This window comes from Asterias rubens, chromosome 16 (genome assembly GCF_902459465.1).
Source record: "Asterias rubens chromosome 16, eAstRub1.3, whole genome shotgun sequence".
Classification (NCBI taxonomy): domain Eukaryota; kingdom Metazoa; phylum Echinodermata; class Asteroidea; order Forcipulatida; family Asteriidae; genus Asterias; species Asterias rubens.
This window is the reverse complement of record NC_047077.1, coordinates 8,273,163-8,289,713: the sequence shown is the minus strand read 5'-3', so window position 1 is coordinate 8,289,713 and position 16,551 is coordinate 8,273,163. Positions and strand designations below refer to the sequence as shown.

The following is a 16,551-nucleotide window of genomic DNA, read 5'->3' as shown; positions in this document are numbered from 1 at the left end:
ATATTCATTTGAAACATGTGGTGGTTGCTTAAAGGAACATTACAGAATTGTTTGTTTTGCTAACAAAACAGTTGCTGACAGTGTAAGAACTTAATGTAATTCACCATAATATATACATCATAAACTGACAAACCTGTAGAAGTTTGAGATCGATCGGCCACCTGGGTCACGAGAAAATAGCGAAAAACTGGTTACACCTTTGCATGAAATCGATTATTTTTTTTAATTAACAAAATGCTCACTGAGCGATAAACCCTAAACGTGAAGTTAGTTTTATTTATTTCTAGTCAAATATGACAGTTCAGACAAAAATATTTCAAGGGATGTTTTGTACATCATCATCATTAGACCGAGTAAGTTTTGTGTAAATCTGTGATGATAGACGAGGTTTTTTTCCTATCAATTCTGTAATGTTCCTTTAATGGTTAATTGGAGAAGGTCTGTATGGTTGTAACTCTGCTCTCTGGCAAAACACGCGTTGCATGTTTTCTTCAAAACAAGTGACACCTGTTTTGGTGTGGTGTTGTTATGTCAGTTAAAGCTGTACAGACACATTATTGGAAATGATCGAGAACGAACTTATAAACGACTTTCAATCTTATTATACGAAGCCCATTAGACAGATTGCGGTCTCACAGTCACGTGACATTAGTGGGTAACAAGGCGTCATCCATGGGAAACTGCCGTTGTTTTTAAGTACATAATGATTTAATAGATGTTGAATTCGCATCGGGGATACAGAACATTTCGGTTTTACCCTTAAACCGATGTGTGTTGGCGCTATACTCAGTACTTGCCCGAGTTCTGTGGAAATTCACAGAGCATATTGGGATTCGAACCCATGACTGGATTCAACGAACTGCCCCTAGCTAAAGTCGTGGATTTGAATCCCACCCGAGTAATATACCTGTGAGGTTTTTATCGAGATATCGCCGAAATACTGTCAGTAACGCTTCTCAGATTCAAATTATGGGGGATCAAACTGATGATATCTTATTATAACCACATTACTACAAGATGAAGTTGTTCTCCAAATGCATTATACTATCGAACGCTGCTGTAGGCCTACTTCTAACCAAGTAACTTTGTATTGCCAGTAATTTTAAGAGTCATTACCAAACGTATATCTTCCCTTTAAATGGACTTATCTACAAGTTTTCGGGATTGTGATCAACAATGCAAGAATAATGTTTGTTAACTTTTGTCAGACCATGGGTCGAGAATAAAAACATTGACAAGTTTATTTAATTTGTATTGAGTGAAGTTATTTATTTTGTATAACGGTCACAACAGTTTATTTTTTTCTTCGTTAGAAATGCGACCACAGTCTGTTCAATAAGACCCATCTGCTTAGCATGTGACGTGTGAAACATTGCTTCTGCCAGTTGTTTCACTTCATTTTGTGAACTTTTTGTAGTGTGTGCGAACTGAGTGATCTATTTATAGAATATAATGTCATTGTTTCACGCGAGATCTCGTTGTACGTGAGCTCTGTTGTTTTGTTGTTTTAACCACGTGAATAGAACCCGAGTATTTGACGCAACGTTACACCCGTTGCATTGTATGTTATTACCTATATTGACGACGTACGAACACAACACTTTTATTGTGTGTTTTTCATATGCAGCATGCGTCATCATAGTCCAGCTTTCTCGAGAAGACGATCAGAGCATACTGATCGAAACGTCACTGAGTTGAAACTTATAACGTTCTTTTCAGAACTACCCCAACTCGTAGAGATTCATTACATGGTGTTACCGCAAACCTTTAATACTATTAATTTTGTAGTTTAAATGCAGTGGACACTATTGGTAATTAGTCAAAATAATTATCAGCATAAAACCTCACTTGGTAAAGAGTAATGGGGAGAGGTTGATAGTAAAAAACATTGTGAGAAACAGCTCCCTCTGAAGTGACGCAGTTTTCGAGAAAGAAGTAATTTTCCACGATTTTGATTTCGAGACCTCAGGTTTAGAATTTGAGGTCTCGAAATCAAGCATCTAAACGCACACAACTTCGTGTGACAAGGGTTATTTTTCTTTCATTATTATCTCTCAACTTCGATGACAGATTGAGCTCAATTTTTCACAGGTTTGTTATTTTATGCATATGTTGAGATACACCAACTGTGAAGGCTAGTCTTTGACAATTACCAATAGTGTCCACTGTCTTTAAGAAATGTTGATGTTCTTCAAATTAGTTGTATGCGTGGATATCGCATTGGGGTCTTGTCATAGAAGGATTGCGCTTTACACGAATGATTGATTATACTAACGTAATGCTGGGTTATAGGTCAACTAAACCGGTAAGTCCCACGCTGATAAGGTCCGGGAACCTCTGAGCCAATCCCTACATGGGGTCCGAATGTGGAACCGGGCAGATTACCAACTCGCCCGGGCGGATTACCTCAGAAAGCAGCATAACTTTTTACGATTCAAAGATTGCCATAAAACATTCCCTTTCAGACTAAAACCAAGCTGTAAATATAACTTAAAGACAATGGACACTATTGCTGTATCTCAACATTATGTAATAATAACAAAACCTGTGAAAATATGAGCTCAATTGGTCGTCGAAGTTGCGAGATAATAATGAAAGAATTTCACACAGAGTTGTGGGCTTTTAATGGTTGATTTCGAGACCTCAAATTCTAAATCTGAGGTCTCGAAATCAAATTCGTGGAAAGTTACTTCTTTCTCGAAAACTATGTAACTTCAGACTGAGCCGTTTCTCACAACGTGTTATATCAACCACATCTCCCCATTACTCGTCACCAAGTAAGGTGTTATGCTAATAATTATTTTGAGTAATTACCAATAGTGTCCACTGCCATCATAAGTCATAATAGACAGACTGCACATTACGTCACTGACTGCCATCTTTGATGAAGTCACGCGTGTGGAAGGTTATCATTGGCGGAGAGGTTACACTGTTCCAACCCCAAGCACAAATGCATACTCCTGATCCTTACCCTCACCCTCACCCCAGTCATCTTGTTTTCAACGGAAAGTGTCATGCTATTTATTTAAGCAAACATGTTCAGTGTCAAGCTAATTATATCACTCAAAAGTGTTCTGAACCCAACTGGTAATTGTACCGGATTTATTTACATGCGAGTTTATAAAGACAGATTGCAAGACACGCAAGACATTGCTTGAAGTCAATGCGTCTTCATGTTTTTGTGTTTGTCAGCAATTGACGTCGTGTTGCATCTGGACTGAGATCACTCAAGTTCCGGTGTGGCGGTTTCAGTCTTCCGCCGTATTCAGTTTTCAAAGGTGACGTAGCCGGACATTTCAGCACGTTGTTCGAACGGTTTTAGCTTTCCGGCGTGTTCAGTTTTCCGGGTGACGTAGTCAGACAAAAATACCGCCGCGAGTATCCTGGCGACTCTCAGTGACCCCAATTTGTTTCTATGTTACAGTATTACGATTTCTTTTTTTTTAGTCACCTTCTCTTGCCCCATCTTTCGTATTCATGCGAACAACTTTAAGCATGTCACACTGCTTGTATAAAAAACAAACCCCATTTCTCATTTTAAAACAATAAAGGTTTGTGTCGCATGTGTTACGCACGATCCACGCGTTCGCCGCTCGTTGTTCTCGTGGACGCCGCCATGACAGCTACCGGAGAGTAACACTGATGACTCAATACGGCACTTAAAATTGACTGCTTTCGCTTGCTGTGCGCATGCGTCGCATGACGTAATGTTACCGTATTTGGTCATTCGGAAAACTGAACACGGCGGAAAGTTGAAACCGCCACACCGGACTAAAACGACTCCCCGGGTTAGAATTGACCAGGACTGGGTCAGGGGCAAGGCTCTTGACTCGCATATTGGTCAAGCTTGCATACAAACTGAGCCCAATTTCATAGAGCTGCTTAGGCACGAAAATATGCTAAGCACAACGTAAACAAATATACTACCAGAGTGACAAGCCAAACTATTGGGACTGGTATCCTGCTCATTTCTGATTAGCAGAAAGATGTTACATGTATAAGCATTATTTTCTGCTCCATGAAATTGGGCCCATGGTTTAAAAATGGGGAATTTACCTTAGTCGGATGTACAGGCACCCTGGGACAAGGATCCGGATGAACTCTGACCCGGAAGTTTTTGGACAGACATGGGCCCTTTTCGAAACCACGGTTTCGGCTTTGGATTCTGCTTCAGGCTCCGCCTCTCGTCTGAAGCCCTGAGCATGTACGCAAAGCACGAGCAATGCTTAAGTAACTCTGAGCGCCAAGCTAGCCTGAGCCGAATCTGGAGCCATAGCCTTGGTTTCGAAAAGGGCCATATGGTCCGTCTATGTGATTCAATTCAAACTCATATTTATTGGACACAAACAAAAGCCTGTAACAAATGACATTTCTGAATGATCTTTATTGACAACTTTAATTCGATTGGTGGTTTTGTTTGTTTACAACACTTAACTCCCGGACCGTTTTTCCTGCCTGTTTTACGCTTGGAAGGTTTTTTTTTTACTACTGCAGCAGTGATTTTTTAAATGGACTTTGAGTTGTGGTTTGTGAGGTAGATTTATTCACATGAGAATACTATAACGGTACCAAATAAACAGAAACTTAACCGTGGCCTCAGAATATGTACTAGTTTAAGAATTTGAAAAGGAGGGATGTTGTATCGCTGCGGATAACAATGAGTACTTGTATTTAGCACAACATATAGGGTAGAAGATGTTGCGTCATCCATTAATCAAAATGGCGGCGCAATTGATCCAATTTCATGGCTCTGCTTACCTATGTGCTGGAACACTTATTATAGTTTCCTGTATGAAGGTATGTAATCACAGTGTGTAGTCACTATACCTGAGCACATTGGAAATTATTGTCCTGCTGATAATGATAATAATAATAATTATTATACAAAATAGAATGTGTATCACATTGCACATTATCGTCATGCTTTGGATATGGTCTTACAGAAAATAAAATGATAATATAAAATAAAATGATAATATAATATAATTAACTTCAACGTAAAAGGACCCTATAATAAAATAATTTAAAAAATGCACAAACGGGTTGATTGTACTTTAGTACCTGAATATTGAGTTGTCATTTAGCCTTCGATAAAGACACTGCTATAGTAGTAGGGTCAAAACGTCAGGCCATCAAATAGTAAATATTGTTGCACTTGCTAATATTCATGTACTTGTTTTTTTCTGCGTTTTATTGTCATGTAGCCTTCGAGAAAGACTCCGCTAACTAGGGTCAAAACGTCAGGCCATCAAATATCTTTTGCAGAATATCAAACTAGTCTGTATGTGATTGATTAAAATGTTTGAACCTCTTAAAGAATTTCTTACTGAACGTCAAATGAGTTCAAAATTAGAAAGATGTTAATATGAATTGCATTAATTATCAGAATACTAAAATAAAATGCATCTTCTTTTCTACACTTAGATGCAACCATGGACCTCCATGATGCAACACACAAAGAAATAAAAACCGCCAGTTTTTAGTAACTCTAAGGATTTTTAAGAAAACAATATTGAACATAAGTTATAAGTTTATGCACCCTAATGAAAAATACAATAATTTAATATTACCTGAAAATATTATTATTACCTTTAAGGTCTAAGTTAAACTTTGTGTCATACGCGGTCTTTACTTTCCTCCAACCTGAGAAGTTTCTTGGACGAGCCTATCGAGTCCTTTTTCGAGTGACCTTTTGACTTCTTGGTGTTGGCGAGGACGCCCTCATCGGCCGCTGGAGCGAAGTCTCGATCCTGAGCGAGAAAGTCTCTTTTCCAATCTGTGTTTGAGTACGGACCGAGTGTTCCTCTCCAGTTGCTTGGCAATATGGACGCTGGGAAATGCTTGTGAAGACTGCTGAAATCTGTGCCGTGTGCAATAACCTGGGGTCGAGGGTGGAAAGGTCAAATGTCAATGACGCTATAAGTGTATTATAAGAGGTGAGAAAGAGCGACTAGAACGGCATGGTCGTGAAAGAATCTGCCTTGAAGAATCAAGCATACATTCGGCACACAGAGGTCAAGAGAAGCTTTGCAACTTTTTCGAAATCGCTGCCATCGCTGTGTTGTTATTACCTGTTTAAAAACTGCGATATTGCTCTTCTTTGTGACAATAATATGCACTGGCACGTGTGCCAAATTCCATGCTTGTATCGTCAAATGCAAAAGTCAAGAAAACAATAATTTCCTTTCCCACTTAGTGTCAATGTTCAGTTCCTGTTTTGTCTGAGTGTCACTCGCTCACTCGGAGCAATCTACAAAATCAATCATCAACCCAATACATCACATACTCTTGGCCAATGAACACCCTCCTTTTGACCCCTAGGTCAGTTGCGCCCTTCCCAAATGACGTCACGCGATTAAACGCTCTCTTACCCTTTTCCTCATCTTATCGGCCATGAAAGCTTTCAGGATTGCGAACGCAGCGTCGAAGACCATTGGTTCATTTACAAAGTGGATACTGTGTAGTCGAACAGGGACACAATTCTGAAGAAGAAATCATAGTGGATAATCATGAGCGCTACATAATGAATAATGTATGATATGCAAATCATTATGCTTTGCAATCCAACTTCGGGCTTAACTGCAATATCGCGTCATTGAAAATAGCTTTATAAAATTTAAACTTTTCGGGTAAAATTGGTAAAACAAATCGGAGTTGCCAGAGTGAATCATACTGAAAGAGACAATAGAATGACCTGTTGCAAACTGCTTACCAACCATTAGGACCTAGGCAGCGTGCGAGAACAAAATATGAGTCAATCGGCCTTGTTTATCTTGATACTGGTTTTAAGGAATTTATGAAAAGAAAAGAAAACCTCAAAGCTCACTATAAGAAAAAGTTGAGTGTCAGAAGTTCTACAAAATTACCGTAATAACTTTTTACCCGACATTTGGTTTATGATTCGCCGTATGAGGAACCAGTATTTGTTGTGCAAAACCTTATTCTCGACAGAGACCTTGTTCACGGGTTCACGCGGTGTGTTTTGTTGGGTGGAAAACACATGGCTTAAAAAAGCAACAGGCTCTTCCAAAATACAATGGTTCACAAAGGCTTTGTTTTTTCGATGAGTCATCAGTATCGAACACCTCCACGTGAGTCATGTCGTTTGTTTAGCGATATCTATCGACCTTCACCGTTATGAGTCCAATGCAACCGAATCTCACACCAGAGGTCATGTCAATTTTCAGCCCTAGTAGGGAGCCAAGTTTCGAACCTGGGCCTAAGTTTCACAAGCTGCTTCAACACAAAACTACTAACGACTAATAACACATTTGCCTACCAGAATAAGAATAACACTTGTTTTCATAAAATGGGGGTTGTTGTCAACGCTATGGATGAAAATGAGTACCGGTATTTAGCACAACGTATAGGGTAGAAGATGTGACGTCACTCATATCAAAATGGCGTCGAAATACCACTCACGTGCCTTGACCGTTTCCTGCTCATGTCTGCTTAGCAGAAATGTATGAAGGCATATCAGCTTAGGCTGCTCTATATGAAATCAGGCTCTGAGGCTAGGTCGATTACCCTGACTCCCCCGATACGCATCACGACACTTCTGATTCAATACGAAAAGGGAACAGACTAAGTCTACTCTCTGCCTCGACATCATCCCGTGTATCAGTTTTGTAGACCCAGGTGGGTCACAGTATGAAGCGGATGTAGCGCAGAAGTTTGCGTAGCACAGGAGTTTAGCAGAAACAAGTTAACAGCCAAAATTATCAAAAGCAAATCGTCATGCTATTACTGACCGCATAAAGGTCAATGGCATTGTTTCGAGGTTTGAGTCACACTTACATTTTTCTTAACATTCTCATTATTTTGTCCCTTCACAGAAGAAACTAATAATGGCTATAAAATAGTCTCTGGTTACCAACTATAGTCTTGGGTTACCAACAAGTTCCTGGTTTCCAACGCGGGTTAAAGTTCAGTCTGCCGTGACCAATTTATAAAGTGATGACTGATGGAACTTATATTTCGCACCAATTTGATCTGGATTTTGCTCTCCACGATGCGTAAAGTGTCGATTGACTATTTATAAACTATTGACAGTCATTTTGGCTAATTTACGACATTCGTTTCGTATGTGGGTCATGGGGAGTGATATGGTTTATGAAGTAACGACAAGTAAGGACGGGAGTGAAATTTAAAAGCACTCTCTCTAATTTCTCAAAGACTTCAAGCCTGAAGCCTTTTCAGACATCTGAAAGCCACCACATTGGTGCAACAAGGGTGTTTTTCTTTCATTATTTTCTTGCAACCAATGTAGTCCAAATTTTCACAGACTTGTTATTTTATGCATAAAATGTTGGGATACACCAAGTGAGAATACTGGTCTTTGACAAAAGAGTGCTTTGGATTGGAATCAGCGGTATTTGTTTTGTTGAAGTGCAGTTGGGGCACAATATTGTCGTTGCTGTTCTTGTTGTTGTTGACGCTACTGGGAGGGGGGTACGTTTCCAAATGCCCGCCATCTACGCAACTTATCATTGGTGGATATAATTGATTGGTTTCAATCTCTGATAGGTCAATGTTTATTAGAATATTACATTCATCAGTACCAGTTGTATGTTTCTTAGGTTGGTAGTTGTCCCATGGTTTCTACCATGAAGGAGCGGTAGACACTTACCTGGAAGATGGATGTGACCTTCTTGGCGATATTTGGTCCCATTTGCATGACGTGTTGAGTCCCCATACCCTCTAGGTCGACAAGTAGATTAATCCCAGTCACCTGTGCTTCTTCGTCTTCCACTAGATCTTCAAGGACCATGAAAAGTGCCTTAACTATATCAAGCACACTGTAACGGCTGGGGTCCCAGTTGACTGTAGGAATAGACAAAACAAAATGGTGGTAAAAGTTATAACTGGGATTGATTTTAAACGTTTACGTTTGCGTTTACGTTTCGTTTACGTTGATAACTCGGCAGGATCCTTAAGTGAGGACGTTAACCCAAGGGTGCTTGATTGTTGGTGGAGTGCAGATCGGACACAAACGTGCTACCATAAACAAACCTTAGAGAACTTAAAGTGCTGAAGTAAGACAAGACAACTGGAACTAAATTGGTGCTAGACGTAGTGCGAGTCAAAACTGGCGGCTGCTTATAGACTTGAATGCACTGAAAACTATTGAGTTACTCAAACAAATTGTTAAAACAAAACGTACTTGGTAACAAGTAATGGAGAGTTTTGATGGTTAAAACTTTGTGAGAAACGGCCCCTCTGAAGTAAGTTTTTTTTTCGAGAAAGATGTAATATCTCACTCAAATAACATTGAAACACTTCCAGGCCCGTGATCTTCAGGGGTGTACTTTCTTTCATTTTTCTCTTGCGACTTCGATAACCAATTGAGTTAATTTTTTTTTTACAGATTTGTAAGGTTATGCATGTTGGGATAAACCAAGTGAGAATTGCCTATACTGGGCTTTGACAATTACCAAAGGTTGGTGGGTGTCCAGTGTCTTTAAGAGAAGGGGTTCACCCGTGGTTCTGGAAGTGGCTGCTGCGTGCACCGCGGCACCTTGTTCACACATGCTACACACATGTGCCTCACACCTAACACACACTTTGATTAAGTAACTTTGATACACATCTTAAGAAAAACATTAGCTCGTTGTGCATTCGGCCCCAGGTTAAAAAAAAACATTTATAATTGTACGTTGGCAAACGGGATCAAATTAATTGATCAAATTCTAAGAACCTGCATTATTCCTGTTTGTATTTGTTGTAAGGAAATTTCATCAAAAATGTTATCTCGTGAAAGTTGCAACAACTTTCTTGCAAAAACTCACTTGTTCTAAGCACTACGATTGGCCGTCCTTCCTTGTCACGTGACGCAAGGACCAATGGCATTCCATCATCCAGCACGTGTTTCACGGATGACTTTTTGTAGTCTTTGAAAAAGTCTGGATGTTTCTTATGCAGTTCGTAGTACTTCACCAGCGACTTGAACGCACGGTCAACTTCAAACTTCTTGGCGCGAAGAAATCTGAGCAAGAATCTTTCATCTTGACTGAAGTTGATGTCTGGTCTCTTCTTCATTAACTGCCGCATCCCCTCGAAGGCAAGTTTACGGATGAGGCGATTCTCACCGAGTTCTGTGTCTGCCATTTTCCGTAACTGTGGGGAGAGGGTGCATTTGTAGGTGTGGAACGCCGTGCCGCAGACGCCATCTTGTCTCGTCGTTGCTATGGCGCCATCTTGCCTGATCGTTGCTACGGTGCCATCTTTGTTTGTGCTGCTCATTCTAATCGGATGATCGCCATTCATCTGCATGCTATGATAAAGACAAAACAAAATATTCATAACAATAAATCATTCATTCATGGATATTCATATTCAGTGTTGGTTTATTCATTGAAGACTTTTTGTAGATTAAGTCAAAAAGGAAAGGTACATTAAAGCAGACAAAACCCAATGAAGACAAAAATGGTTACCAGCACTACTCAGAAGAGATTTTCACATGGCGCTACCGCAAATCTCTCATAGCAAAAAAAGAGTAAAAGATTGCTTTAAAAATGAGTTGTAAACAACTAAACAATACATAAATAAGTAAGTAAACAAGTAAACAAAAACATTTGATGGTTGGAAGTTACCTTCGCAAGACGAGAGTGTCTGAACAACATATGAGAGCCACAGTAGACGCCATGATGCCAGGTTAACTTTGACTACAACAGGTCCTTTTAGAATCTACCTACTCGAACTCAAACGTGAATCACAATGAAGGGCCTCAGATCACGACCGACACTTTATAAAGGAGCCCGCTGGACTTCAGTCATTAATTATCAGTGCTCAGTCACACAAACCGCAATTAATTATGACTAGTTTAAACCAATATAGTGCTATCGTTGACCATGATATTGATCTCTGTGTTGTTTGTTTTATATTGATTGGATATGAGTCATGCCTTCTAAAGGAAATGGTGGTGATATTGGTCGACCCTTGGTCCCTAAAATAACACTTATGATTGAGTCATAGTATGCCCTAATATGGTTTATGATTCAGACATGACGTAGGACAACTCGCAAATCCACCAAAATGCAGTTCTAGTATGACACCATATACTCGCTTCCATACCAAGAACCTGAGTTTTGCTTGTGAAAGATGTCCACAAAAACAGCACATGGTCTAAACACAGTCATGCGAGTCGTTCAGTAGTTGGGAATTACAAGTGGGTCAACTTATCGTCCACCACAAGGCACCCACATAGGAAGTTGACTGTTGGGGGATGACATAGAAAGTGGGTCATTATACCTGAAACGGGGCTAAAATAATATCTATGAAGGACCGGTGTAGCAGGAGATTGTCCCCCGGAGATTCTGTTCCAAATAGCGAAATGCGAAATGTGTACAAATTTATTCTGATAGCGCCCTCTTTTGAATCCTCCTTCTACAGCTCATGTAAATTTTCCCATACGGGGACAATCCCTTGGACACCGGTTTTATATTCTGTCCGGTGTCAGATGCAATTGTGTCCGCCATGCAATACTGTCCGCTACGGACACTTTTGCATATGCATTCGTCCGGCGGACATGTACATGACTGTACGTGCGCGCGTAAGCGAGCGTGCATGAACTGAACCTACGTATGTATATGCAGCATGAATATTCACGTATTTTATGATTGCAGGGAATACCCAACGGCCGAACATCTCCCATGTCATTCATGACTTAGCTTGTAAAAAATGGCAAACGTGTTCCGTCGACCATGGGCATTTAATTTACTGAAAGGACGGTTTTGCACGGGGCAGACACAACTGCACATGGAATTGTGTCCGGGCGGACACAATTGCATTATGCAGCAGCGTCCGGGCGGACACCATTGCATATGCAAAACCGTCCGGCGGACATTATTGCATAATGCAATAATGTTCTCCGGATTGTATCGCATAGAGGACATAATTGCATGCGACACCGGCCGGAGGATTCAAAAGAGGGCGCTATCAGAAGACGTTAGTACACCCTTCGCCATACCATTTGTAGGGAGGGGGGGCACACACAAAATCTCCTGTCAAACATTTTTATTATTTGAGTGAAAAAAAATTATTTTGTTTAATTTTTTAAATTTAACAAAAGCAATAAAATTTGATTCTGATTTACATGACACATAGGCCCACTGATTCACATAACCATTTTTTCGTGACATATTTCCCTTTGAAATTAAGTCATAACTTCAGAAAACTGTACCCAAAAATCTACAAAAACACAACAGTTGGTTTCGGGTCTTTCACCCAAAATAAGGACGTGTGTTTACATGCTGAAAGTTGTGCATGGTTTTTCACTATTGATGTTTATGACCCACACAAATGACACTATTCGTAATCACTCAAAATAATAATATTATCATAAAACCGCAGTTGGTAACGAGTAATGAGGAGAGGCTGATAGTATAAAACATTGTGAGAAACGGCTCCCTCTGAAGTGACGTAGATTCGAGAAAGAAGTAATTTTCCACTTACATGTATTTGATTTCGATGCCTCATATTTAGAACTTGAGGTCCCGAAATCAACCATCTAAACGCACACAACTTCGTGTGACAACGGTGTTTTTTTTCTTTCATTATTATCTCTCAACTTCGTTGACCGATTGAGCTCAAATTTTCACAGGTTTGTTATTTTATGCATACTGTTGAGATACACCAATAAAAACAGTGTTCTCAATAATGTTTCAAGCAATATGCTTATAACTTTTGTAGAATAGTCATGTGACAACAACGTCGTTTGACAAAGTACAACGACTCGGGAAAATATATTAAAATGTAGATTCGGCTTGTACATTCTATCAACGAATCTACACTTTCTCGTCCATTCAGTTTATTCAACTAAACAACACAAAAATGTGAAATATACACAAGTATAAAGTGTGAAAAGCAATGTAGCAATGGCATAGCCATTATGCAACAACTTAGGATTAAAACGAAGCAAAAAACATGAGCACAGTAACAGACAAAACAGAAATGGAATTATGATATTTTAGAAATAAAGCATATTCCGGTCTGGCCCCAAAATTAAAACATTTACTGCTTTCTCAAAACCACGACCCTGTATAAAGAGATCGGTGTACAACTAATTTCATTTCTGAAAACTATTTAGACCTAATATTTCAACAACCAACGAAGCATCACTAATTTGAAACTATCAATGTTCCTTCTGATATTCCACCATTGCAGTGTGCACAAACACACTTGCGTAACAGACACAGGGTGTGTAGATTTTTCATCGTTGGGTTTATTCATGAAGAGCAAAGCAAGGACCTCCATTGTGTGTGCTGTATAAATAATGATGGAATCAAACAATCTGCTTTGCCTGTCCGCTGTATTGTGCCTTACCTTCAAACTCTGGTGATTTATTGTAGTTTGAGTACAGTTGAACCATGGATGAAGGAAAACCGTCTTCAGTATTCGGTGTTTTAACACATAAGTTTTTCGTACGTTATTTAACTCCCAAGCTTTCTCATATAAGACAATATAGGACTGCCCTATATTGAAAATATTTATAACCTTAACATAACAAAGCAATCCTTTTACTCAGTATTGCTTTTACTGGACAAAGCCCCGGACCGAATGACTTTTAGATAGCCTGGTAAAGCCTGTCACCACACCAGGGCGGGTACAACTCATCCAACAAAGGCTAGATTTAACATCAATGGTCAATATTTGGTCATCTTTTGGCATGACGTTTAAATCCCTCATGTCCAAAGTTCACACAGTGTGCGATTAGATCGTTGACTTAGCCATACACAGCACAGAAACAATCGTATTTTTGTTTTAAAACCATCTGTTATCAGACCTGATTTGATGTACCGTACTTTACTGATTATATAGAAAATTGTGTGCAGTGGAGAATGTTCACTGCGTTTCAAAGTTGAATCTCCTCTCGTCTTACAAACATAGTTTGGATAATGGTCAAGTTTTTTTATCAGAGCTTTCAAAAACAAACATAGTTTGAATAATGGTCAAGTTTTTTTATCAGAGTTTTCAACAATAATACATAAAGTTCACACAAAAGTTCATGATAAACATGCATGTTGAGCGATACAATCAATCAATTTACTTTTAAAAAAACCTTCAGCAAAATTACATTAATTTAAAATTTTTCTTGCACTATAAGGCACAAACTAAAAAGTTATGAAAGTTGTGTACACTGCATCTGTAATACTTGGTTTTTAAGATTCAGATATTTAAATTATTCGAAAAAAAATATATATATAAAATTTCTGCGTGAAATCTTTGCACAACAGATATCATGGCTACGGCTTGATCGACGCGTCATAATATATGCCTTGACTGTAATGATCTCAGCATCACCCTTACAAAGAGTCATAGCCGCGTAGCCGCAGCTGTGAACGCCAATTATACAGATTATGACTTCTGCTCAGTCAGTGGCTGCGTATAATTATCAGTGAAAGCATGGAACAGTAGCTATTGTGTCTGTGGCTATTTTAAAACTAGTTTAAAACTATAAAAATAACATATTGACCACAAGAGGGCGCTTATTCAATACTGAAGAAAATGCCAAATGCATTCTTCCCCATTCAAACTCATTGTAGGTGTGTTTACCATTGAGGTCAGTACGACCAACCAATATCCGAAAGTAGACGATGACAAACAATGACAGCTTAAAGGAACGGAAAACCAATAACAAACGTCTTGACGTAATAGTGCACACAATAGATCTTATGTGTACGAATGAACAATCGTGGTATGGTTTTGTATTGAACATTTAATTATTGTGAAATTCCATGGCCAACAAGCAGAATGTTTAAAATTCATATGCAGTTTAACAACGGCCCACTCCCACGATTTAATAAATTCTGAAACTAAATAATGTTTTCAAGGTGTGTTTATTGTGTGTCCTACAAATAAAGTGAAACTGTTTTTCATGCGTATGAGCGCAGCGAAGGAGCATGAAATTATTGTGAAATTCCATGGCCAACAAGCAGAATGTTTAAAATGCATTTCAGAGTTTTATGTTTTTTCCTCATTTAATAGCTGATGATGAATATAAACAGCACTAACGATGGTAATTCCATCATGGTAGAAGAACCAATAAAATGAAGTCATTTGTAACTTAACAATTGTATGTTTTTATTATTTTATTATTGTTGTTATTATTATGTTTTTTGCTTATCTGCTTATTGTAAGATTTTATGAGTGTTTTCTCTTTGTATTTTATTATGTAGCTGATTTTTTATATTGTGTAAAGCGCTTTGAGGCGTTGCATAAGGCGCTTTAATGTTCTTTTATTATTATTATTTATTATTATAAACCGCACAAACCCACAATATACAATAATTTACTCAGACGGAATATTTTGACATACGAGCGAAAAGGCTCATGGAGCAGAAGGCTCATAGAAAACTTCTTTACATCGAGATAAAACAAAAATATTAACAGAGGCTTACTTCACAGAGATTTTTTTTAAAGAGGTTTTTAAACAAAAACGGTCAAAACAGTACAAATAGTTAGGAAGCAGCACTTGGGCATTTAAAACGGTACAGGAAACTGGACTATTTTTTGGTTGGTGGTTGGTTGGTATTTCGCCGTTTGGGGACAGGATCCCTTGCCTCATCCGTACATACCCACTACAGCCCCGCCCATGAACGGGATTATTATGTCACATGGGGTCATTATTTCGGGTGTTTTTCCCCTTTTTCATAACGACTACTATGTAGGCCAATAGCATGGCATACCTGTGGTTTGTTTGCTTTCATTGAACGCTTTACATTTCCATTCATCTTTCTCAGAAGCAACGCACTATTGTTTGAAACATATAACCACACAGGAAGTAAACAGAAAAGTTAAAATCTAGATTGATAACTAGTGCTCCACCCCAACATGTTTTAAATACCAGTACACCAGACAAGGAACACCTAGCCTGTCACGGCTCTCTTCCTAATCACCCACTAGTTAGTGTAGAAAAGAACCAGGCTATATTGGCAAAAGACTTCAATGATTCATTATTCCAGGTACACGTCATTCAACTCGTTGTCTTCTGACCTCCGCCTGACGTATTTCAAAGGCTGGTTCTGCGAACCCTACCCACCACATTTGGCTTTCACTGAGTCAGGATACTGTTAATGTGTATATTCACTGTGAGAGCGTTTTCGAAACTCACCTTTGCGCACCATCGGCTTCGGCTGCCCATTATACCTTAATTTCAAACTGTTTCTAACGGCTATTGCTATAACAAGCAGTCGTAGCCACCTTAGTTGATGCTTATTTCAGACATGAATAATTGGTATACCCACTTCAGTCAATCAATTGTTAATGCGGTGCCGGAACGACTGACTGCTTGAGGCCTCTGGGCCTACTTCGTAGTTTCGAAAACACTATACATGTCGCTGAATACAAGGTTGAACTTTTACAACGTATTTTCGCACACACTCGAAAGTTATTTGACTTGAGTCTACTATTGTTATGCTAATGAGGTATGACAATAGACACACAGGTGAGGTCCTTTTGTTAAAACTAAATCCCACTTTGGGCTGAATCTCGTTGAAACGTGACAGCCAATGGAACGTGGTTCGGAACTCCATTCAGTAGAGAACCATTCAG

The 16,551-nt window shown here is 39.0% G+C and overlaps 1 protein-coding gene across 1 annotated transcript; it reads right to left on the bottom strand.

Annotated features, from left to right (window-relative positions):
• Positions 1 to 5,478: 5,478 nt before the first annotated feature.
• On the bottom strand, positions 5,479 to 10,677 carry LOC117301012 (alpha-tocopherol transfer protein-like). The gene is made up of 5 exons (XM_033784892.1): positions 10,593 to 10,677; positions 9,789 to 10,273; positions 8,630 to 8,823; positions 6,372 to 6,482; positions 5,479 to 5,879 (listed from the first exon to the last, which is right to left on the bottom strand). Exons 1-5 carry the CDS (start codon positions 10,643 to 10,645, stop codon positions 5,616 to 5,618), a joined length of 1,107 nt encoding a protein of 368 aa, XP_033640783.1. The 5' UTR covers positions 10,646 to 10,677; the 3' UTR covers positions 5,479 to 5,615.
• Positions 10,678 to 16,551: the final 5,874 nt, after the last annotated feature.